We start from the raw sequence: 25,823 nt of genomic DNA on the forward strand, positions 1-25,823 counted from the left end.
ACCAGAGGAGCAGATGCCTTTTTTGCAGTTTCAGCTGTAATGGAGAGGTTTTGGGTGGAAAAAATACAAAGTTTAGTTTTAGCTATGTTAATGTAAATTGGGAAAACATCCAGGAAATGATGTCAGCAACAGTCTGCAAAACAGAGAAACAGGCTGAGTTGTGGGACTGGAATGAGTGAGATACTGATTTGAGTCTCATCACATGACAATGATTGTTGAAACAATGTATGTGTATGAGGTTATCTGGGTACATCTACAACTGTAGAATGAGAAGAGGAGCTCACCAAGAACAGAGTGCTGTGAGACACCCACTTACATTGGAAGAGGAGAAATCCAAATTCTTGGGGTAAAATCCTGGACCCATTGAAGCAAGTGGAGTTTCCCATAGACTTCAGAAGAGCCAGGATTTCACCACTGGTCTCAAAGGACTCAAATAAAGGCCCCATTTCACTTTGCTGACGCAACATGTGGTTTGAAAGTTTTGAGACAAAGGAAATAGGAATGTCTTTGTGGCACTCTCTAATCTTCATATATCAGGTAGCAGTAGTAATATTCAGTGGCTTTCTGCTTTTAATAAATGGCAGATAGGAATTCATTTGGGTTCTAGATTCTTTTTCCTTCAAGATCAGTTGGCCATTAGTATTTTATTTTTAAAATATTTTAAAAAATCCTAGATTCTTATCTCTGAATAGCTAACTTCAGTGCATTTCCTGCTCATCTCCCCCCCCTCCACCCCCCGACATAATTCAGGGCAGGTAAAGAGGCATATGTTATGCTCCATTTCTGATTTTAAGGAAGCAATTTGAATATAAATTGGGGGGTGCCAGCAATCTCAGTTGTCACCTCTAGGTGATTATTTTGTCTGTATTAAGATCAGTATAGTTCTGGAATTTGTATTAGCTACTGTTTTTAATTTTTTTTCAGTATAGCTTTTGGACACACTATCAAAGTGGATTTAGGGCTTGTCACAGGCAAAAAGTTTGCCATAGCTATTCCACAGTAGCTCCCCAGGTGGACAATCTTATTCTGTATAAGAGTGCCTTTGTGCACTTTACCTTAAGGGCATTAAGTGGACCGGAGGATTAGGATAAATCGCATAAAGGCAGTCTTAATGCAGAACAAAAGTGTCCACATGAGGAGCTAGTGCAGAGTGATTGGTGTGTTTTAATTCCACACCCTAGCTTATTTCACAATCGCTTCCTCATGAAGACAAGCCCTTACTGTAATAGTTGCACAACAGCTTCTTAGTCCAAATGCAAGCCCTGATGCTGGACACCACAGATTTTTCTCAGATGAACAAACCAGAACTTACGAGCTATTGATGTCTGTAAATAGAGCAGTGTAACAGTGCACTGCATTTCAAATGACTGAGTTACCAAAGACTAGAAGGGGGCTTTCCGTGGCCTCTTTCACCATCAAAGTTCAGATTTGGATTGAGGTTTCTGATGCACCTTACACAATATAAGATCTTCAGGGTCCAATCTAAACTGCCTCCCACCTGCATTTGGTCCACCCAACTCCCATGAAAACAACACTTATCCCACCTCAGCTATATAGAAGTAGAAAAGCTACAAGAGTAGACAGCCGTCTGACAAGGAAGGAGCACAAATAGGCAGGGGAGGTATGGCATATCTGTGGTGCAGTACCAGACTGCGGCAGGAGATGGAAAGAACAGATTGAGCAGTGAGGGTGCTGAGAGAGTGTGCAGTCCATTGACAGCTCTATTTCTGGATCCGTAAGGTGTTTGGCAGTGAGCAGGGCTCCTGAATATGTAAGAACTTCTGCAGCAACATGGATCACCTAAGGCTGCTACTCTCAGCATTACCCAATGAGGATGAGATGCCATGTACTTGTATGTTGGATATTATGACTTGTTTTGTCATAAAGTTAAGCAAAGATTAAGAATACTGTGCAATATCAGTTCTGCAGAACTATTTCAAAATCTTGGAACTGTGATATGTTTCTATAGATCTGATGTGTTCCAGTGGGTGAGTTATTCCCAGTTGCACTTCTGTTTTGCTCTTTGTTGAGATGTAAGCTGGAACAGGAACAGTAGGCTGCAGTTTAGCTAGGAAGCTGTTTCAGGGAAATAGCATGAGATCGGGTTCATTCACTGCACGACTGTCCAATATGATCCTGACATGAAAGAGCTTGTATCCTCTCTCCTTCCCAGTGGTACCCAATGTCATTCTGCGTGTTTGAGTCCCAGCACTAAAAACAGGGCAGCACTCTAACATTGCAGTTACTAAAAACTACCTAAACAAGTGTGAGCATTTTACTGGATAACTCCCAAAAGCTAGTAGTTTCAATGAGTGGGTTGTGGGTGGCTGAGTATGTTTGGAGTTGCTGGGACCTTGCTTACAAAGTTTTTGACAAATAGCTGCAAGTAGGATGGGACAAAACAGATACTGTAAGTACAGCAGTGCAGCAGGAGATTAATCACTCCATTGAGTCTAAGCTGGGAAGTTTCCAGGAGGCTGTATTTGACAGGCCCTTGTTAGAACTTTCACATGTTGATTTAGATCTTTGCAAAACATTGGATTGTTCTCTGAAGCTGCGGGGGTAGAGTCGAGCTTTTTTTTTTTCCCTCTCTGCTAACATTTTCATCTTCTTTCTCTCCTCTAGGTGTGTGATGTAAAAGCAGTGGGCAGTCCTTGGGCCCTCCCCCACACTACTGTAACGTCATGTGCCAGTATGAATATTAACACAGAAACACATACTTCAGTACTCAACAACCAAAGGAGAAGCTAAACACTAAGAACAAATGACTGGACTGCTTGCAAAACTTTGGGCAGCTAACTGCTTCTCCTTCCCTGCTATTGTGAAACAGCTGAAAGAGCAGAACTGAAGCAGCATTTTTTGTGGATATTTTTTCTTTTTTTAATTTAATTTTTTTCCCCTTTGTTTTGGGTTTCAGACTCTCAAACTGCATTGACCATAAGCACTGGACAGCAATATGTGTCATGTCATTGTAACTTGTCGCTCAATGCTGTGGACACTCCTGAGTATTGTCGTGGCTTTTGCAGAGCTCATAGCTTTCATGAGTGCAGATTGGCTAATTGGCAAAGCCAAGCCTGTGAGTTCCGAAGATATGGACAACAGGACAGGAGGCTCACAGGACCCTTACCATCCAACTTTGGGCATCTATGGGCGTTGTACCAGAATCTCCCACATGCAGGTTTCCAGACGAGACACACTTTGTGGGCCCTATGCAGAGAACTTTAATGAGATTGCCAGTGGGTTCTGGCAGGCTACCGCTATTTTCCTAGCTGTGGGGATCATGATTCTCTGTGCTGTGGCATTTGTGTCTGTCTTTACTATGTGTGTGCAGAGTATAATGAAAAAAAGTATTTTTAATGTCTGTGGGCTGCTACAAGGGATTGCAGGTAAGTGTGATGTGACAGCAACTGAAAACTTCCCCAACGATTTTATACATATCTCTCCCATATGCCAGTGTTTAGGAATTTGTCTTGTTTGAATAGCTAATCATCATGTAATACATTGACACTGGCAGGAGGATTAAGGATTGCGCTGTGCCAAGACCAAAGTTTCATATGTTGCTGTGCAAGTCTTTCTTCCGTTTGAAAAGTGTGTTTCAGTAACAAGGAAGCTCTCCTTAGCTTTGCTTTGTATTGTTGGCAAACGCTGGCACCAACAATAGTGTGTCTGTCTCTCGCTACCTTAATGATTTTTCCATTAGTTCTGAAGGCGGTTCTCTGTGTCTGTGTCTCTCACACTTCGGGGTCGTGGTGAGAGTAAATCCCAATCATAGGGCTATATTTGCATGCACAGTTCCCATTCCATGCACTTATCCAAGAACACAGTTTGACCCACGGTGCTCGCTAAATAAGACCCTTTCTCACTCATCAGGGAGTTCAGTTGCTTTTGAAGAGGTAATATTACCTTTTCACTGCCTAAGTGACAGTCATTTGAACTGAACAAATGAATTGGCTTCTGGTGACTTGTCATTTCTAAGTGTCCTGAGAAATTTGGTCAGATATTGTTCAGTTTTATTGCATATTTCCTGGAGCTTAACAAAAATTCTGTGCAGTGAGATCAAAAAATGAATGCTAAGTTACTCCCTTTCCAATGGATGTTAGCTAGTAGTTCTGGGAGCTTTCATTAATAAGCAGTGTAAAAAACCACTATCATGTGAAAGTTTTTGTATTATACACTCTGCTCTGATCATTTCAGGACAGAGGATTTTCTTCAGCTATAACTATAAAGATCTTCATGGATCTACTTGGGAGTCACCAGGGTGGCAGCAGGAAATAGGATATGTACAGACGTCTTTTCTTTGCCCTCTGGGCTGTGCTCTGAACCAGATATGTTCAAACCATAGAAAAAGGTTTTGTTCAAAAGCAGGTTGGCATTTCAAATTGAGTCTCATTTTAGGCAGCCCAGTTTGCCTGAAGGTAGTAAATGCTTCTGTAGCCAAACAGTGTCCTGTTGGCTGCATGGTAAGAGGAGACGCAAGAATGCAAACTTAATCGTTTCTAAAATTCATTATATTTTGTGTTCAGTTGCAGGCTACTTTGTGCCTAGTGGCAGGGTGGGTACATGGGAGTGTGTAAAGAGCCTTCCCCTGGCTGCATGCAAAGGAGCTCCAGGATTCTTTAAACCTAGCTAGGACTCATGAGTCCCCAAAACGGGGTGAGAAGAAGACCAGGCCTGGAAGCAGCCAGCAGAGATATCTGAGTACAAGTGCAGCGTTCATTGCACCCTGAAATAGGGTGGTGTAGTAGCTCAACCTGCACTCCCTGGAGATCCAAAATAAAGGCATCATGCTTGCTTCACACTACCCCCAGTGTAAGGCTGTGACCTCAAGGCACAATAGAGCCCTAAATTGGCTCTCGATTCACCTGTTTAGATGGTGGCATACAACTAGCAAAGGGATTTTTAAAAAATAAAAACTACACCTTTTTGGTCTGACTACTCTGTTTTGGAAATTCACCATCACAAATGTGAAAAATATACAGATCTGAATGTCAGAGCCATATCATCTCCTACATTTTAGCTTTTCACCTTTTTAAATTGCCACTTATTTCAGAAATTAGCAGGTCAACTGTCATGTTGCTGGACTGATATTCCCCTCTTTTTAAAATGAGGTGAATATTTATAAAGATTCTAATTTCAAAATTAGTAGGAGGCAGATTCCTGTATCTAGAAAGACTGTTCCGGACTGGAGACTGGTTCTACTTGCCTCTGAAAAGAGAATATAAGAAAAAGAATTGTATGTTTTATAATTGAACTAGCTGTGCCTTTAGGAAGAATTATGGTCTCAAGAATTGAGCTATCTGATGTGTAGAGCATTTCTCATGTGTTAGGGAAGATGTCAGTCCCTCTTTTTGAGAAGTGCTGTCAATGGAAGCACTTCCTTCTTATAGTGTAGATAAATCTATGTAGTGTGAACCAGGGTAATTGAAAGGTCACATTATTTAAACTGTTGCTATGGTAAAGGCCCATATAATTATTTGCAGCCAGCCATCTTGTGGCTAGTGACTTGTTCTGTCAAGACTAATTTTACTGAATGCATTGCTGCTTTGTGCCGACAGTGTTGCTGTATCTGGACAGCTGAAAATGTTTTCCTGATGACTTGTCTGAGGTTTAATTTTCTCAATTCCTGATTTTGGAAAACATTTAACAAAATGGTTCAAGAAGGACAGCTGTCAGCATGGTTGAACTTTAAGTAACAGAATTATAACAATTTTCCCACATCTAGAGTAATGCTGCGGCTATCAAAGCTCGTAAAGGACAGCCATGTGTGGTCCTGACTCCTTGTCTTAAGTTTTCTGATCTTTCAAATGTGATTCTGTAAATAAGCAGGGGGAATAACATTCATGAAGTGGCTTTGCTTTTCTCTGTGTGTGAGACATATTTGCAGTTATGTAGTACATCTTTTCTTCAAAGATGTGATGCTCTTACTTCAGGCTCCAACCACAGCACAAGCATTTACAGGAACTAAGGATCTAGCAGACTTAATGACATTTAAAATCTCTATATCTTTGCTACAAGGACTAAATGTAATTAAAAACATTCTGCAAGTTAATCTATTCCTGGAATTCATCATGAAAAATACCCAGTAATGGGCACCGGATGTATCATTTCTGTCTAGCGTCTTAGGTTGTGACCTGGGAGTTGTCTGAGGTGAAATTGTAGATTATAAAAATCCATCTCTTCTGTTATGGCATTGGTTCAACTTCTGCCCTTGGACAAATGTGTGGAACTCCTGTTTAGGTCAGTGGGAGCCACACACATAGCTAGTTGACAGAGAGTTTTTGTTTGTTATAGACAATTAGAAGTATAAAGCTTAATAGAAAAAAATCTGATCCTTTAAAAAGGTCCTTCCAAAATCTTGGAATTTTTTTGTAGTGGAGTAAGTCTTTCAGCACTCACTTTTAAGACTGTAATTCCTTTTATTGTGGAAGTGCAGAAATATTAATTGGCAGTCTTAATTTTGTAAACATATGCCATCAAGAAACGAATCTGTCATCTGCTCCAAAGAGTGGAACCATATCATTAGATAAATAATTATCACCTAGCATCTAGAAGACTGGACAAGCATTCATTTGATTGTCTTTGTGAAGCATGCAATCTGTTTTTAAGGCAACTGAATCACTTTGAATGCTAGGGGAAAATGATACACTATTCTAAAATACATGTAGTAATTGATAAGCAAATAATTCCCGGTAGATTGTCATAGTAACTATCAAACTGCAGGTAGTTAATTATCAACAGTCCATGAGTCATATGTGCATATTATCATCATTTATTTATTTGTAGTGCTTAGAGGCCCCAATCAGGACTTGAGACCCCAGTGTGTTAAGCAGTGTATAGGCCCTTAAAGAAAAACTAATCCCTGCCGAAAGAGTTTACAATCTAAGTAGATTGTATTAATAAATAAACTTCCGATCCTGGCATTCATGTTTAGTCCTTATTCTTGTGTCCTGATTGACACTGTAAATTAGTTTTAAAAAGCAGAGCTTCTGACAGTGACATCAGACTTCAATCTCTGGTACAATTTAGTTTCATTATGGGATTGGTCATTATAAACTTTTTTTTAAATCAGCCTTATTGGTATTTAAAAAAAAAAAAAGTGAACCGTAGGCTCTAAATAGATAGTAAATATCTGAGTTTGAATGCTAGGCAGATGCTGTCCTTCATTTATATGAATTTTGCTGAACAGTTATCTGCCCTAGTGATTTCAGACTGGCTTATGAATGTGTGGGCTGGGACTTCTCAGAAGAGACCTTCAGTGACACCCTATCCACATGTCAGAACAATGGGACCAGATTAGCAGTGTGAATAACTTGACATTATCTGAACTCTGAGACATCAGCAGGCCAGTCTGTTTCCGTATGGGGAACAGCACAATGTAACTCTGACAGAGCTTTACAAACAAAATAAAATGATGTTTCTTAATATTTTGGAAAGGCAGTTTAATTTGAATTTGAATTATTTGATTTAATTTGCCTTTCTTTGCTGAAACAATAATATATTACCAGCCAGGCCTGTTAAATGGAAGATGTAGCCCACAGGTCCTAAAACCTTTTCATAGTGTGGACTATTTTTTTTTCTTTTTTAGGGAGCCATCTTCGGGACTACCTTTCCTTGTCCTCCTCCCCTGCTGCCAAACTGGGACCCCCATTCTTCAAAATCTGTTCTCCACACTATTACATTCAAAACCAATTTCACCCCATATTTATTATTTAACACATTGCGTTAGCTGCTAAAGCCCACAATCAGGTGGGGACTACGATTGTGTTTGGCATTGTACAAACATATAATAAATGATAGTCCCTGTCTCAAAGAGCTTAGCGCCTAGAAGACAAGATGTCAAGGTTCCTTCCCCACTCTGAACTCTAGGGTACACATGTGGGGACCTGCATGAAAACCTCTTAAGCTTACTTTTACCAGCTTAGGTTAAAATTTCCCCAGGGTACAAACTATTTTGCCTTTTGCCCTTGGACTTTATCGCTACCACCATCAAACTTTTAACCGGTATATTACTGGGAAAGAGTCCATTTGGAAACGTCTTTCCCCCCAAAATCCTCCCTTACCTTACACCCCCTTTCCTGGGGAAGTTTTGATAAAAATCCTCACCAATTTGCATAGGTGAACACAGACCCAAACCCTTGGATCTTAAGAACAATGAAAAAACTTTCAGATTCTTAAAAAAAAGAATTTTAATAGAAGAAAAAGTAAAAAGAATCACCTCTGTAAAATCAGGATGGTAAATACCTTACAGGGTGATCAGATTCAAAACATAGAGAATCCCTCTAGGCAAAACCTTAAGTGACAAAAAGACACAAAAATAGGAATCTACATCCCATTCAGCACAGCTTATTTTCTCAGCCATTTAAAGGAACCACAATCTAACACATATCTAGCTAGATTATTTACTAAGTTCTAAGACCCCGTTCCTGTTCTGTTCCTAGCAAAAGCATCACACAGACAGAGGGAGCCTTTGTTTCTTCCACCCTCCAGCTTTTGAAAGTATCTTGTCTCCTCATTGGTCATTTTGGTCAGGTGCCAGGGGGTTTATCCTAGCTTCTTAACCCTTTACAGGTGAAAGGGTTTTTCCTCTGGCCAGGAGGGATTTTAAAAGTGTTTACCCTTCCCTTTATATTTATGACACAAGACAATAACAGGTGCTGAACTAAACAAGCAGGCCCAGGTGGCATGGGGCAGATGGGGTAACATAAATATAAGAGGATGTGCACATTCTCAGCCTGTCAGTAGTAGTGATCACAGTTCTCCATTTACCAAGCCGTTAACAGGTTTGCAGTTTATCATCAGTTCCTCACCATCCTCACAGTTTCCCTCACCGCAGGACAAATCAAAAAGATCTCCACTCCCAGAGGATTGATTTCCCCTCCACAATGAACATCAGTTTTCCCCAGTGATATTCAGTACACACTTGGAATCAATTCTAAAAAAAAGCTAAATCTCAGTTTGCTTCAAACAATTGTTCATCAGGTGACCTGGCCTCCTCCCACCTGAAGCCCTTTCCAGGATCCCACTCCTCCATCACAAGGCCCCACCATGTTCCATCCCCCTTGTCCCCTTCAGTGTCCCTCCTAATCCTATCCTCTTTTCCAGCAGTTTCTCCATGGTGCTCCTCCTGTTCCCTCCACATGGGGCTGCCCTGTCTTCCACAGACCATGATTGAAAGGCTCTCCAGAGCCAAGTTTGGGAACTTCTGATCTAATCTTTTGTTAATAACAGTGATTTAGGGCAAATTTGTGCCTCTCTGGATTTCTCTTAAGAGGAAAAACTCTGTTTTTTCAATTGTTCGTATTTGCTGCATCTTGGTACAATAATCCCATCTCTGATTATTTTAGTAGCAGCTCTCTATCATCCATTTTAATATGTCATGACAGCACAGTTGGGTGCCCTCCACCCACAAGCTTTGCTATATCAGTTCCAGTTTCCTTAGCAAGCATCTGTCAAGGCTCCATTTTTTCCAAAGCATGGCTGTTTTTAGCTGATGTAGTCAGGATGTAAACTAGTTGTTTGTTGTAGCTATACAAATTCTGTCTCACAGATTGCTGCTGTGGACTTCAAGAATGCAGGCGTACATCTGTCAAGTCCAACATGTTACCCAGCTTTTAAACTATCGAACAAGAAAATCCAGTAAACTAGTGACACAGGCAATTAAGAGCAATCAAATAAGATCATCCCTTCAAAAACTCTCTAACCCACATTTGAATCCAGCTGTGCATTACAGCATAATCACTGCTGCCGAAAAGGATAGTATTAAAATAACTTTTAGTGTAGGTGATGTAATATGTTGGGTTTTGTTGAAAGCTTATAGACCTCATTTATTTTTGTTCTGTGTATCTCTTATAGAAAAAGAGACAATCTTTTAGCATCTCTTCTTGTTACCTCAGGAAAGTTTCAGACTTAAATATGTTCCCTCTTTCAAAATATTTAATATAATATTAATATTGAAGTTAATTTAAATTCTTACCAAACTGGCTTATTAAATAAATACAATATAATAAACATTTCAAAAAAACATAAGTACTAAATGTGCTTGAATTTTAGTGCCAGGTTAACAACAGTGGAAACTGATCCGGTGTTGTTAATCTGGCACTAAAATTCATAGTGTGTGTGAGATACATATGTATGTTTATATATATATGTATAATGCGCACACACACACAGAGTTCAGGGTGGACTTGAGGTGGTATGGGGAATGCCACAAGGGTCACTATTACATTCTCATGACAGATCCGCGGTTTGGAGGAATAAATGTGCAGCCAGTTGATGAAATGTGCTTGATGACAGAAAACAGGTTGGGAAGGAGGAAGGAAGGTGCAGTCAGGATAAAGAGAGGAGATCAAAGTTCAGAATTAAACAGATTAGAGAGAAGCTGCTAACGCTATTTATGATACTGAAACATAAAATAATCTGGCCAAGGACAATCAATATGTCATATGTATGGATGAATGCATAAAAAGCTGTGACACTCCCCTAACCACCTCAGTCCACACTGAACAGTTTATGGGCACCAAAGTACTGTCTTCTATCTTTGATATCCAAGCTATTTTTATTGTTTATATAGTGCCATAAATGTATATGATGTGTTATGGATAATTAACATTGGCGTTTCCTGTAACAAAGAGCTTAATTATTTCTCCATTTACATGGACAACTTGAAATTTTATAGGCCCCAAAATGTAGCCACTCTCCAAAATTTTTTCTCACTGCCTGTCATTTTCTAGCACTCTTTAATGTGACAAACCCACCTGCGACTTGCCTGAGCAAGCAGAACCCTACAGTGCTGGAGGAGTTTGTGTGAGCATGTTTGAGTGACTGACTTGAAGTGGGACTTAAGCCCTACAGTTTCTGCCCTCATTCCCGTTAGGAAGATCATTCCCAGGGGAAGAGGAAGCAAGCTGAACTCCATGCATTTGTGTGTGTGAGATGTGGACTATTTGTGGCTGGGAGCTAAGGATGAATCTGGAATTGCATGTAGTGAGTGACAGAATCCAGACGTAGGAGGAGCAGAACTGGCTAGTTCTTTGGGAATTGTGGTGTGGTGGGGAGGTGTGATTGAGAACTGCTGGGATACAGGGTGGGAACTGGGAATTGCTGAGAAAGTTGAGAAGAAAGCAGGGGGTCAGTCAGAACTTGCTGCTGAGACGGGGATAAACAGAGGGGGTGGAAATATACTGGAGTGTCCTTTGGGGTTGGGAGGTAAACTGGAGGAAATAGGGTCTTGTAATAGAGTGGGGCTATTAGAACTTGCTGTGGAGCTGTGCAATGCATGATGGAAATTGCTAAAGAGAATCTAAGGGAAGGAGGATTTTGGAATTATAGTGCTGGGTAGCCCAGAGTGATCAGAAGTTGTAAGTGGAGGTGGAAAATAAGGAGGCAGACTCTGCTGGGGAAAATAGGGACATGCTAGGGAGCAGGGAGGTAAGATATGGCATGGATTTGCCTGGAGTCTTGCTGCTTGTGGACTAATGGAGGCAGATGCTAGACAAATGGGGTGGAGAAAAAGATGCAGTGTGTTGAAACAGAAGCAGCAATTCAGTGGATGCAGTATGGTAACCAAACCCAGTAAACCTCTATTTGTTTTTACGGACAAGTGTGTTTCCTTCTAGTATTCAACCTACAATGTTTTGTCTAATGCCAGTGTTCTAAATTCTTCAAAAAACAAACAAACAAAATGTGTGTGTGTGGTGGGGAGGTGTTATAGTGGAAATCCTGACAGAGCCTTACCTTCTACAGCATTCTGAATAGTGGGGTATAAGACTTCCTCTAACTTACATGGCCAAATGCCAGTGTGACAGCTAATACGTACTTGGCTGCTGAAAGTTCAGACTCAGGGGACCACTGTGTAGAGGAAGGAGAGGGGGAATATGCCAAAGAAGGAAAACTGTGCTAACGTTAAGTATATAACATGCTGAACAGCCAGTGAAGTAAAGGTACAGTATGACTGACTTTAAAAGAAACATTGTATAAATATATCCCTATAAGAAACAGTTATGCAGAGTTTGTTTGGACCATGTTGTACATGATCTGGTGTAATATAATGAACGTTTCTCATATTAGGGATGTGTGTTGCTTGTTCATATTATATTTTTATATGAATTCAAATTTTTACAAAAGTAGAATTTGTGGTCATTGTGCATCTTTCCATTTAAGTGATAAATGATGACAAATTGAAATAACAGGGAGGTATCCAAACCAAAATATGAGTTTGGGCAAATGGCATGGTGGTGTAGAGGGGAGGCGGGGGTTGACAACTGAATTTGTGGGGCAGGAGGAGAGAGAAAGAAAAGGGTGCCCAACACTCCCCTCGCTTCCTTTTTAAGAATAAAACTAGGACATGGTGCAATACAGGACTGGCTGGGGAAAAAAAATAATATACCGTTCTGCATCCTTCTGGCTTTTTCTCTGTCGCAGCCTTTTTACAGTATTTTTACACTCTATTTGCAGACCCATCATCTTTATTTGTGATTGTGTATCATATATATAAAATATGTAAACCCCCTGCTCTAAGTACTGCCTCTTTTTCCTTGCTCTTGTCTCTTCTTCTATCACTCCTCTCTGCTCCTTTTCTTATTTCTTCTCTTTCTTATGACACTCACCCTCTCCTCTGCTCTCCCCATCTGCCTCCCCACCACTCTCTCTGCCACACTCATTCACTCCCCACTCCATCTGCTGTAGCAGTTCTTTCTGAGTCTGCTTCCTTTCCCCCACCCCCATTAGTCAGGAACAAAGGCTCTTTAGTCCATCTGTACCCAGCCACAATCTGGTATTTTCCAGGGAGGTGAGAAGCCTTGCTGCTGGGCCAGTAGCCACTTGGCTTTTGATGCGGCTGAGCTCCTTGAATGTTGTTCTCATCACAGCATAGCATGGAGTCAGAGTGAGCTCTAATGGCAAATGGATCTGAATGTGGGAGAGAGCTGGCTTGATGTCTCATGTGATGGGGCCCAATGCTGAGGTGTATTCTGGAGTGCAGGAGGAAATGTGGCAACATGTGCAAGGCTGAGGGTCCGATAAGTACCTGTTGTGAGTGTCACAAGCTCAGCTGGCTGACAGGTCCTTCAGGTGGCCAGAATCTAAAGGGGTTCAAAATAACTTGGATAAAAGAAACAGTAAAACCACCCAGGGTACCAGGACATTCCTAGACATACTAGAACTGGTGCTATTACAGCTCATGAGTTTTTATTTCAAAGACATCACTTCTGTTAGGCTAGATTTCACGGTCAGTTCATTTCAGATGTTGCCAAGATATGCCTGTATGAACACACTAATCCTTTATTGGGGTCATAGTGACTCTTGCTGTGTCACTGGAGACCCAGCAGATTATACACTTTCAGTCTTCACTGATTAGGTTTGGCAGTGATATTATTTTGTTTTCACTCCTAGGAAATGTAGCTTATAAATTATAGAATAGCTCTAGGCTCTTTAATAGGGTTGCATTGAGTGATTTTTTTTTTCCATTGAATAACATTTTATCTTGCCGCGCATGAATACCAGAATCCAATAGCCAAGCTAAAGGGGTAATGGGGCACTTTTTAAAACCCTTGTTTTTTCTTCTAAGATTTTTGGTAATACAGTTCTGACTGCCCTGTTTTAAACATTAGGACAAGGATAATAGAATAGTGAATTTCACTTCCAGATCTCATAGGGTTACGTCTACGTTGGAATAAAAGATCCATGGCATGGCCGCGGTTGGCCTCGGTCAACTGACTCAGGCTCATGGGAATTGGGCGGTAGGGCTAACATTGCAGTGTAGACATTCAGTCTCCAGGCTGAGCCCAAATGTCTACACAGCAATTTTACAGCACCAGAGACTGAGTCCTGCAAGCCTGAGACAGCTGACCTGGGCCAGCCGCAGATGTTTAGTTGCTGCGTAGACGTAACCATAGTCTAACCTATTGTAACATGTAGGGTGCAAACACTGCAGGGGACTATTTAAACTATAAATATAGTATATATATTTATAAAAAACTATAAATGTAGTTTATAACCACTGAAGATATTTCATTGAAATTAAAAACAAGAAATAGTTTAAAGCATCTCTGTTAACTCTGAGGGCCTGACTGTCAGTTAGTTGCTTTGTTCTTGCTCTTGGTATAGGAAATGCAAGTGGCAGTGGGAGGAAACAATGGGGCTTTGAGCCACCCCTTTATTCTTCTCATAGTCTGGGCCATCACTCTTTGATGTCTGGTAAAGCAGCCTTAGCTGGTATAGCTTACACTCTGCTTCCCCTAACCGTACTCCCTCCTTCTGTCTGTCTGTCCTCCCACCCCGCTCTGCGGCTGGAAGGTGGTCTGAAGAAGAGCTACTCCAGGAGTTGTGGACCAGTGAAGGAACCTTATAGCGGAGGAATAGAATACTCCTGGGGTTCTGTTTGGACCCACTTTACAATACTGGTGCTGTGTCACAGGGCCATTTCACAATAGAGAACCAACCCATAGGCCTTCTAGATTTTTTAAGAAAATCTACATATTGATTTAGCCATCCCTAACTAGCATGACGGGCATGTGCTTTTCACTTTTCAAATGAGCAGGATACAACTTGTATATACTAGTAAGGGGGCTGGCATGCACCAGGGTTGCAGTGGTGGGAAGGGTTATATCTAGTGTTGTGAAACATCCGTTGTTGCTTTCCTTTGCTTCTATGGACAGAATAATTCAGGTTGACTTGTGGTCAGAGAGCCATAGGTCCTGTATTTCCACTCATAACTAAAGAACATCCTGAATCTATCATCCACAGTAGAAACTGAATGTTTAGTTACTAATTTATCACAGATTTTATGGCAAAATAGTACTTAATGGCAGCAGACAGCACTCTACTTATTCTCAAGGCTTCTTAATCTTCAAAAATATTGAATGCTCCATTTTGCCCCAGTAGGCCAGAGTGAAAACTAATCTAAAATTGAGACTGGTGGCTAGATTAGTGGTTGTGTCTGTTGTGCAGGAGATGTGGATCACAATCCTCTCCTTGTATTCCTTCCTGTGTTGCCATGGGCTGGAAAGATTGGGGGTGTGGGGGCAGCATAGTCAGCTTATGAAAGAGGAAAGCTGGAATGCTTTGAGTTGTTCAATAGCAACAACTCCTATTAATTAAGGAGCTAAGTTGATAGCTTCAAAGGCATCCCAGCAGGTTCTCCATGGGAAAGAGGGTAAGATACCTATGTTGTCAGGATCTCAAGAGGAACTTGTGAAGCAAGAGAAAGTTTAAATCCTTAGGGTTCCACTCCCATGAGAAGGGTTGGAATGAATGAGGGGAAATTAGTAGTAGTGGTGGGAGTACTTAATCATTATTTATACAGCGCCCAAGTCGTACTTAATACATTTTTTTTTGTATTGCTGAAATCTTGTAAACTCTTCAGTTTTCATGGATGTGACGTTTAATCTTGACTCTACCAGGAGGGCTACTACTCTCACTGAACCATTCTGAAGCGCAGCAAGGCTGGTCCATGCACCCATTTACTTCTGCAACCCGTGAGAGGGGTTGGGTCTTTTTTTAAATCATCAGTTTGCTTCCAATTTTCTTCTCCTCAACTAACAGGGAGTCTAACCACAGTGTTAAAAGGCGATGGAGAGTGGGTGCTTACACACACCTTTTATTGTTAAAAGAATGGGTTGCAGGCCACGAAACAAGTGTGACAGAGAAGAGAGTTACATTGTACAGTAACTCCTCACTTAACGTTGTAGTTATGTTCCTGAAAAATGCAACTTTAAGTGAAATAATGTTAAATGAATCCAATTTTCCCATAAGATTTAATGTAAATGTGGGGGGTTAAGTTCCAAGGAAATTTTTGGGAGGCAGACAAAAGGCATTATATACTGTACTGTGGTTGGGAGGTGCCCCTGGCTCACCCCACACATGCACAGCCTGCTGCAGGCAAGGATGCTAGGAAGCACCTTGCGCAGCAGCAGCTCCCCCCCCCAGAAGAACAGGCACCAACTTTGCCGGGGGATGCTCCAGGCCTGCCTCTTCCCATCCCCGCTCCATTCCAGGCCCACCTCTTCCCACCCCCACTCCACCTCCTCTGCGGAGCATGCCGCATCCCTGCCTCTTCCCCTCCTCCCAGAAAGTCCTAAGTGCTGCCAAACAGCTGTTTGGTGGTGGGGGAAGCGCTGGGAGGGAGGGGGAGGAGGCGGAGAAGAGGAACTTGTGCAGGCAGCCAAATGACGTTGTAAGGGAGCATTGCACAACTTTACACGAGCATGTTCCCTAATGGAGCAGCGATGTAACTTTGAAACAACGTTAAGTGGGAGGACGTTAAATGAGGAGTTATTGTACCAGTAGCCAAAGCCATGCAAGCAGCACCTGCCTTGCTGTCATTCTGACAAAACAACCCCCATGGAGGATTACAAGCACTCTGATTTACTTTAGTTTAATTTAGTAGTGGCAGTGCATATTTCACTCTCATTGTAGCACACTGTATCCTGATTATTAGCCTTCTCTTCCATCTCTCAGACACACACCCCTGCAGTCTCAACACCATTTCCACATCTGTCCCCCCTCCTCCCATCCTAGCTCTGTTTTGAATGATTAGTGAGCTTACACAGATTTGGATCTAAATAAAGAAAAACTTGCCGTATTCATAATCAAGGGGTAGCCTTCATGAACAAAAGGATTAGCTTAGTTAGGCCTGAAAGTTAAGAGAGTTTATTCTCTTGGTCAGTCTGTTTTGAAGAAGGGAACTGTGAAGGTATTTCTTTTTCTTCTGATAGTCACATGGGGTAAGGACTTTATAAAGGTAAACAGTCTAAGCAGTTTCGAGAATTTGCCTGGCCACCATTTTAAACATGTCAGTCTCTTGTCTCAGGTGGAAGCTGTTCCAGATGTATTTGTATCTGCATGTGACTCCACTAGTCTGGAATTAATTAGTGGGTCTCTCCTTCCCACTAATCTGCTGAGTAGCATTTTGCATAGCAGCTGAGTAGCATTTTGTATAGCAGCTTCCCCTTCAACAGTCCTCTAAGTCTCCACTCTGCCTTTGTAAGCCTGAGCTCAGTTTTATGAGTTAAATGGACACTGTCAATGTGGGGTTTTTTTTACATTGACTGATTCTTTGAAATTGTTATGGGCTTTTTCTTTCCCTATTTTATGTTTAGAAGGGTCTTTTGGTGATTAACATCACCAAAGGTGTTCAGGACTGCTGCGCCTCATACTCTCCCCTTTCTTGCTGTCCAGTGTCCACACACCTGCCTGCTTCTTGCTGTCTGTCCTCTGCTGTTACCAGTGAACACCTTCTTGCAGACCTGGAGAAGGTATGCACCAGGAACAAAAGTGTGACACTGACTATACGCACAGTGGCGTCGGGGGGTGGGAGAGTGGGAATAATTTTCCCCCTCTAATCTCTGTCAGTTACAATAAATATAGGGGCTGTGGGTTACAGTAACAGTTACAGCATTTTCAGAAAGAAATACCATTTTTCAAGTCCCTTTAATTTGCTGATGGAACATGGTGGACCCCTTCAGGGAAATGCTGTAATGGTCTATCTACACAAAAGTCTTTAGTCTGGATTTGGAACAGAATTAAAATACAAACAATAGCAGGATCCTTCTTAGTTTTATCTCTAGATTCAGAGAGATCTGCTGTGCACAAAAGTCTGAGGGACTGGTCATTTCACAGTGCTCCAGATAATTTAGCTTGTTTCTTCTCGTTAAGAATCTTCATTCAGGGCTTGGAATACTGTAAGGTTTTGTCCAGTAATTCCCCTACCTTTTTCCTCTCAGATTTGGATTTCTGTGACTGGGTTCACCAGTCTCAAAGCCCCACACAGTTTTGATATAATCAGCTTTAAATATAAGTAGATCATTTATAAATTATAATTGAAGTATTGTCTAGAGCCAGAGCTGCTGAGCAGGAGGCTATACTGCAGATTCTTTGTCAGTTGACTGCTCAGTACCTGAGTGATTAGCAGGAGCAGAAGAACTTGTTAATTGCAGGTTGGTGGAGTCCTTCACAGACATTGTTTATGTGGGAAAACCCAATGTGTCTGAAAAAAAGTCCTGATGCGTGGTCTCTTGGGGCTAAATTGAGATTGCTGATTTGTGCATGTATTCTAGACAGAAAAACCTCCAGATGTGTGCCATTTATGTTTTGACAGAGTGCAAGTGTGACATTGAGTAATGGAGGCAAGTTTACTTTTTCTAGTTGGTTAAATACCTTTGGGGCTAGAGATCTAATCTCCCATCGGTATGCAGGGGATGAATGCAGTCAATACCATTAGTGCTGATGGAACCTCCCCAAGCTTTTATGGGCGAATGATCCCTTCACACATTCTTACCCTTTTTTCTTTCTCCTCTTTTAAAATAATGCAGTAGTGTAGCTCTGTTCCTTGGGAACTTGCTACATTGCCACCTCACTGATCACATCTGGTTAATTTCCTGTTTCCTCAAGTTCAGAGATTTTTCACAATTTCTTTAGGGAATGAGAAGATAGTTTCAGGATTTGCAATGGAAATTGGCTTTGTTAATATACACTGTGTTTAATATAGCACAACAGCAGCTGCATGGGAGACTCTGTCAGAATTAAATAGTGCGCCTCCACTTATCCAAATAAACAGCAGGGTAACTACATTCCTAAGGGGTTGTTTTCCGAGGTCAGGCCAGGGGATCTGCTTTACGTCACCAAAAAACGGCTGTTCTGCTGCAGTTCAGATCTTACCCCAAATGCTGACTAGCACACACTGTGACAAATTAGTGCTGAAGTTTGTTAATCAAATTGCTGTTTTTCCACAATGGTAGCCTGCGTCAACTGAACTGTATCAAAATCCTGAGTAACAAGTTTATCACAGTTTCTGTGTCTTCAGGAAAAAAAAAAATTCTTAACCAAAGGAGAAGGGGGAAGATTGCAACACTAATGTGCAAAACATTGCTATGTCTTTTTCAAGAGATTCAGTTTCACAAAAATACATTATGCTCTGTGGGTACTGATAATTTTATGCAGCAACCTAGAGTTTTTTGTTTTTGTGTTCGGAGGTGGGGTGGAGTGTTTGCTTTTAGATCATCCAAATATAGAATGGATGATGTTAAACTACAGTATATTTTCTGAGTAGAAGCAATCTAAATAATGAAGTGGCCTTTTCCACTTCTTAAGGCTTCTTTTGGAAGCCAGAGATTTTGAGTTTGATAAGCAAGTGTTATTCAGGCAGAGATTTCAGGCAGATTTCAGGGTAAAATCCCCCAATTAACTATGAGGCAGTACTCTTGGTTGAAATAGACTTATATCAAAGAGTCTTAAATCAGAGCACTCATTGTATGTGCACAGGTTTCCTGGCTGTGGTGCGGAGAGTATTGTAGCTTTGAGCTTTCTAGTTTTGTTTGTAGTCCTCTCCCTGAATGGACTGTAGTACATAAGTTTCCCTCATAACCCTCATCTCTGGTTTGTGACATCCCAATGGGAGGGTGACACGAAGTTGGCAAATGATAACGAAAAAGAAATTTGACGAAGAAAAATTTGTATAAACAAATTTTTTAACAAGGAGATTAAAAATATTGTATGAAATGGTAACGGAGACAGACACATTAAGATAAGTTTTCAACTAGCCTGTACATTTCTTCTTGCAAATCTACATGTGCAGAGGCAATTTGGATGTTAACTTGAAGCTGTAAATTATCACAAGAACACAAAAGACTTTTTCAGAGGAAACTCAGCTTCAGAATGGGAATCAGTTTTTACTTTCCAGAATTACATGCTGTACTGTGTATCTTGGAGACTGGCAGCTAGACAAATACACTAGGATAAGGGTGTAAATAGCTGATTTTTTTTAAAAAAAATCATCATTAATATTTACTTAATCTTGTAGCCAGGTTAGTCTTGGAGTGAAGATCATTGTTGCTTGATTTGATTATGCTGACAAAATTATAGAACTCAAATTTGAGCTTTGTTCTTCTATGACTAACAAATATTTAAATGCTTTAATCTTATTTATTGAGTTTGCTCATAAATCTGTATAGTGCAGACTTAATATTTAATTGAAGCCAGATTCCAAAATGTCAGGGTTAGAACAGTTTTTAGTCTATGGAGAGGGCAGATTTAGACAAGAAACCAAGAGCCTGTGCTCTTTTGTTGCTATTCTCTGTGGATGTAAATGTATGCTCGAGTCACCCTAGACATCTTTTTAAAAATTTGCTTTACAGTTCAATTTAAATACTTTACTAAAAAAGTTTCACTCATATAGTTTTTTAAAACAGGGCTGCTGTTAGGGGGTTTGAAAGCTAATGCTGTTTTTACTGATACTCCCTATTATAGGTTTCAGAGTAACAGCCGTGTTAGTCTGTATTCGCAAAAAGAAAAGGAGTACTTGTGGCACCTTAGAGACTAACCAATTTATTAGAGCATAAGCTTTCGTGAGCTACAGCTCACTTCATCAGATGCATATCGTGGAAACTGCAGCAGACTTTATATATACAGAGAGAATATGAACCAATACCTCCTCCCACCCCACTTCTCAAGCTGCTAAAAAATTTCAAGCTGATAGATACGTTTTAAGTGCAACCTGTGTACTTATGAATCTGTGGTTTGAAAACAGTACTGTGCACTTTGAAAGTAGTATTAGATACCAACAACCAGGAGTCCTGGATTGAAATCCTGTGCCTGGTACTACAGTGCAAGGCTCCGTTAGCTATATGTATAGAGCTGGAGAGCACTCTCAGGGTGATATGCTGATCTTGGGAAGGAAAGAAAGGTGTTGTTTATGACTTTACATAGAAATAGCTACATTTTCTGGCTGGCTGTGCTCTTGGGTGGAAGAGTCATGGCAACAGCAGATAGGTTTTGGCACAGGTACTAAGGAAGGCAGAGGTTTGACTTGTGACCTAAGCCAGGCTTAGTAGGCTTGGAGCTCTGGCTGCTTCTGCTCTCACATTGTAGAGTATTTTTGGTGGAGAGCCTGTGACCAGACTGACTTCCTCCAGTACAAATTTATTCTTTCCTCCTTCAGTTTTGCCATCTCCTTAGCTAAGCCACTCTACATCTCCAACTTTATTAAATCCCATGTCCTCAATCTCAGCCACCTTTTCACAATCTGTGACTCACTCCTCAGCCTCAGCCATGCCCCTATCTCCATTTCTTTCTCCACACAGTCTCTCGCCAATTTCTTCCAAGAGAAAACTGACAAAATATGATGTGACCTTCCCTCTCCCCTGAGCTTGCCTTCCCTTCCCATCCTACAATTTTCTGGGCATCATCTTTGACTCAGACGTCTTTCTAGGTCCTCATATTCATGCTGTATCTAAATCTTGCTGATTCTTTCTGTGTAACATCCTAGATATTTTCCTATCCATTCACACAGCTAAAACTCTCAACAAAGTACCCCATCTCAGTCACTGCAATGTCCTTCTCTTGGGCCTTGACAAATGCAATCTTTCCTTATTCATATCCATTCAGAATTCTGCTGCAAACATCATTTTCCTAACCCGTCATTTTGACAATCTCATCCCTCCAGTGGCTACTTATATAAGCTATTTATGTTTGATTTCAAGAGCTGTCACAGCCTATCCCCACTCTACCTACCATCTCACATTCACTATCAGTATGTCATCTCCTGCTTCTGATCAGCCCATGATGGCAGCCTTCATCTGAAACTTGTTAAAGTTTCTGACACCTTTGTGCTTTCTCCCATATTGCCCCTCACACTCGGGAGGAGCTCCTCAGAAACCTCCATACATCTCTCTCATTATCCTCCTGCAAATTCCGCCTTAAAATTCTTCTTTTGCATCATGTCTATTAAAAAACCTGGGATGCTGATACCACTGCCTGTGACACTGGCCAATACTGTCTCATTGTTTCCTTGTACTTCCCTAACTGTCTGTATCCATCTGTTTTTCTCTTGTCTTACACTTAGATTGTAAGCTCTTGAGGCAGGGACCTTCTTTTTGTTCTGTGATTGTACAGAACCTAGAACAGTGGGGTTCTGGTCCTAGGTGCTACCGGGCTGCTGGGTACCCACAGCTCCCATTGAGCTTTATCCCTTCTCAGCATCATGGCATTGGATAATATTTTAATGGTTGTTTTCAAACTAATTGCAGTAAATGGGTGTTTGGCATTAGCATGAAAAAGAAACTTCACCATCAAACAGGTTGCTTATTAAGAAATATCAGGGCCCTCATGCTGCAGTGTGGAGGCTGGTGTGGGAAATTAATGTTTAATGAGAATTTACCGTTTTCTGAGTAATTTTTCTGGTTGACGATCTGGCCGCAGACTAGTCTGCAATTGCTTTTTGTTCACGTGTGACTGCCTCTGTTTGTCTGAGATACAAATCAATAAACCAAGACCACAAATTTAACCATGGAAACCACTGAATTTACATGATGCAGAGGCCAGTAGTGTGCTGTGCTGCACGAATAGAAGTACATTGTGTCAGGTGAGGGGAACGTACACAAACCTCTGGAAATGCTGTGATAAGAAGGCTCCTACCTCTCAACCATCCAGTTCAGAATACTGCTAATGGCCCCAATGTTGTTTCTCCTGTCTCCCTCCATTGAATCCCTCCCCGCCTTCTCTGCCCATTCGTACTTCCTTTCTTCCATATCCTTGATGCTCACAGTGCAGGAGCACCATGTGTGTCCCAGGGCCTATCCCTCAGAATGCAAATCAAGGAAGCAGAGCAAATGCAATGGTGTGGGAGCTGCGAGCTATGCAACTACATTGCAGAGTTGAGTGGCAATGGAAGATAACCAAAGAAAAGGCCGTTTTTCTCCTCCTCCAAATGTAGAAACATTTAAATTAACTTGCAAAAAGGGCATACCAGGCATGGACACTGTGGGGCTTAATTAACAGGCAGCTGCCTTCCCCCCCTCCTGGTTGCTAGAAGCTGCTGTCCAGGCTGCATCTAGATGGGATGGGCAGCTGAGTGTGTGTCTCTAGTTGTAGGGTTTAGTTTTGGTATCAAAGGGTTGGATGAGCATCTGAACTGATCCTGCACTGACCCTATGTTCATTTCATGGAGGAGGGGGAGACGTTAATACGTATTTTTGCTTTTCTCAGCATGGCCATACACATATTTTCGTAATGCTGAGGCTGGTTTTGTGCATGCTCTCATGTGGTTTTGTAACAATACATGGGGTCAGGACTTCTAGTGTGAAAGTTTTTATCTGAAATACCCTTTGTATTGAATTGCATGCCATTCAACTTAACTTGGAAGGACAAGGTTCTCTGTTGACCCTGCCAGGATTTTATTTCTAGAGACACCAAATATTTGAACCCTGATGCTAGACTACTAAGCCACCCTGTCTACTAAGGAATAAGTGGGATATTGGCTCTTCCTGGTTCATCTATGTTTCTTTTACTTGTTCTTTTGTATTTTTGTCACAATTTTCCTGGATTCTTAACCAGCAGGAGCAGTCAAGGCAGTAGGTCTGTAGAATAGTTAACCACTACTGCTTCAGATAAGCAAAAGGAAACAACATGAGAGACTCTTCCGACTCTCTACCCACCTGAACCTGCTACCCCTACAGCCGCCTTAGCTGGGAGAGATCAGAGATGGATCTCTTTGGCTGGCCAATAGCTTTTTATGCTGTAATATATGGCATGAAGTGCCTCTATGTGACATTAAAGAGCTCTATTTTGTCATAGCTATACATTTAAAATAAATAAACATTTATTAAGCTTTCCTACAATTGGGACACAGACATTAATATTAAAGTCGTTAAGGATGGTAAACATTGATATGTCTTAAAAATAAGGAAGCGGTGGAACTCTTGAGGAAATGTCTTATATGTTACATGTTTACTGAAATTGAATGAAAGGTGATTTGGCAGGGGAAAACACCTTAAGAATTTTTACTTGCTTGAGTGTTGGTAATACCAGTCTGGGACATGACAGCTTACCTGTTTTTAGCAAGCAGAGAAAACTGACCCTTCACAGTTTTTTCCAAGACAGTCCCAGTTCAGTTAATTGTTATAGTCAACTTTATCTTTCTTTTTCAGAAATCTGCTCTCCCCTTAAAGCAAGGTGACTGGTAGTGCTATGGGAGTTGAGGGTGCTCAGCACCTTTCAGGATTAGGCCATTTATTTGAGATCAGCTAAAGCAAACTATTGTAGCATTGTGTATTAAACCAGATTTTGGTTGAGGTGTTCAAAGTGGCAGAGACATTAAGGCTAAAACCTCAGAGGAAGAGACCAAATTGGTATTTGGTTTTCCATAAAATCCAGGCAGAGTACACACAAGAACAGTACAACAGCTTCAGCAGCATGAGCTTCGGGTAGGAATTCCTCAGATCTGAGAAATGTATGCCAAGAAACAATTTTATCATTTTCAGGGGCTCTTCTTCCAGTAGGTGGAGATAGATGTAAATTAAATATTGGTGCAGAATGGTCTAGACATCAAATGTGTAGTTAAAAGTTCTTGCTAGGGCATATAAACAAAGTATTGATGCAGTTTTAGAAACTCACATGGTGTTGGCTGCTTAGACACTATTTGAAAATCATGATTAGTGAACCTTTTGCTGTTGATCACTAAAAGATATAGCAACTGCGACACATTAGTTGTACAATAAGAAGAAATACTGTTTAGTCATCTGGTTACACATTGAACAGGAAAGTGCAGGTGACTAAAGGAGGGGAATTGTTGGTGTTTAGTCTGAAATGGTTGGTGGGCTCAGCATGATGAAAGCACAGCTTATCCAGATCTGCCTAAGATTAAGCACTACTTTATACTCGATGTACCAAGGGCACCAGACAGGAAGCACTACATAAAATTTGTCATTGTTTCTTATTGCGTATACAATGGGGAAGAAATCCCTTCACTAAGAATGGCCATCATTCACTGGGAGATTTCACTACCCCGAGGAATAATAAGTTTACAGTTCATTCATGCAATAGCTCTCACATCATTATTTAACAAATGCTTCATGAAGGACTTTCTTTTGTGATGCAACTGACATTTATAGACATTTTATTGTCATATATTCAATGGTTTAAAAACCTGGGAACTGTAGTTTATTTTCACTGAGGGAGAGTTTTCACAGCTGGTTGAATTTCTTTCAACAATAATTAAGAAAATCTAATGTAAACTAAAGCATGTAAAATATTAACTGAATTGAATGTGAGAGGGACTAGTCCTTACATCTGTTCTTGCACTGAAGATTTACTGAGGAATAAACAAAGACTGGCTGTGATTTATAACTTAGTGGAAATTTCAGGGTTGGAAGAAATATAGGAATGAATTAATGCTGGAGGTAGGTGGAAAACTAAACTTTCTCTGGATTCACTTTTACAGTGATAGCACTGTTTACAACTTGTCTTTCCCAAAAGGCACACAGTAAGTCCTCGCTTAATGTTGTAGTTATGTTTCTGAAAAATGCAACTTTAAGCAAAATGATGTCAGAATCCAATTTCCCCATGAGAATTAATGTAAAGGGGGGGGAAGAGGGTTTAGGTTCTGGGGAAATTTTTTCACCAGACAAAAGACTACGCGCGCACACACTGTAAGTTTTAAACAAGCTATTTAATACTGGTACACAGCGATGATGATTGTGAAGCTTGGTCGAGGTGGTGAAGTCAGAGGGTGGGGTATTTCCCAGGGAATGCCTTGCTGCTAAATGATTAACTAGCAATCAGCTGAGCCCTCAAGGGTTAACACACTGTTGTTAATGTAGCCTCACACTCTACAAGGCAGCATGGAGGGAGGGGAGACAGCATGGCAGATGGAGACACACACCGTGTGTGTGAGAGAGATGTGCATTGCCCCTTTAAGTACGCTGACATCACACTAAGTACACTGCCTTTTTAAGTAGATCAGCAAGTTGAGACAGCAGCTGCTGCCAGCAAACTCCCTCCATCCTGAGCCCTGTCATTGCCCCTCCCCCCGCTCTATGGAAATGGAGTAAGCA

At 41.1% G+C, this 25,823-nt stretch overlaps 1 protein-coding gene across 6 annotated transcripts in view; it reads left to right on the forward strand.

Annotated features, from left to right (window-relative positions):
- Positions 1-25,823, forward strand: part of LHFPL2 (LHFPL tetraspan subfamily member 2) — a 195,017-nt gene that overhangs the window by 163,647 nt on the left and 5,547 nt on the right. For all 6 annotated transcript variants that reach the window (XM_073344157.1, XM_073344155.1, XM_073344154.1 and 3 more), the window contains one exon: positions 2,626-3,386. In XM_073344157.1, the coding sequence (XP_073200258.1) occupies positions 2,957-3,386 (430 nt within the window). In that variant the 5' untranslated portion in view covers positions 2,626-2,956. The remainder of the gene's footprint in view (positions 1-2,625; positions 3,387-25,823) is intronic.

This window comes from Lepidochelys kempii, chromosome 5 (genome assembly GCF_965140265.1).
Source record: "Lepidochelys kempii isolate rLepKem1 chromosome 5, rLepKem1.hap2, whole genome shotgun sequence".
Taxonomy (NCBI): Eukaryota; Metazoa; Chordata; order Testudines; family Cheloniidae; genus Lepidochelys; species Lepidochelys kempii.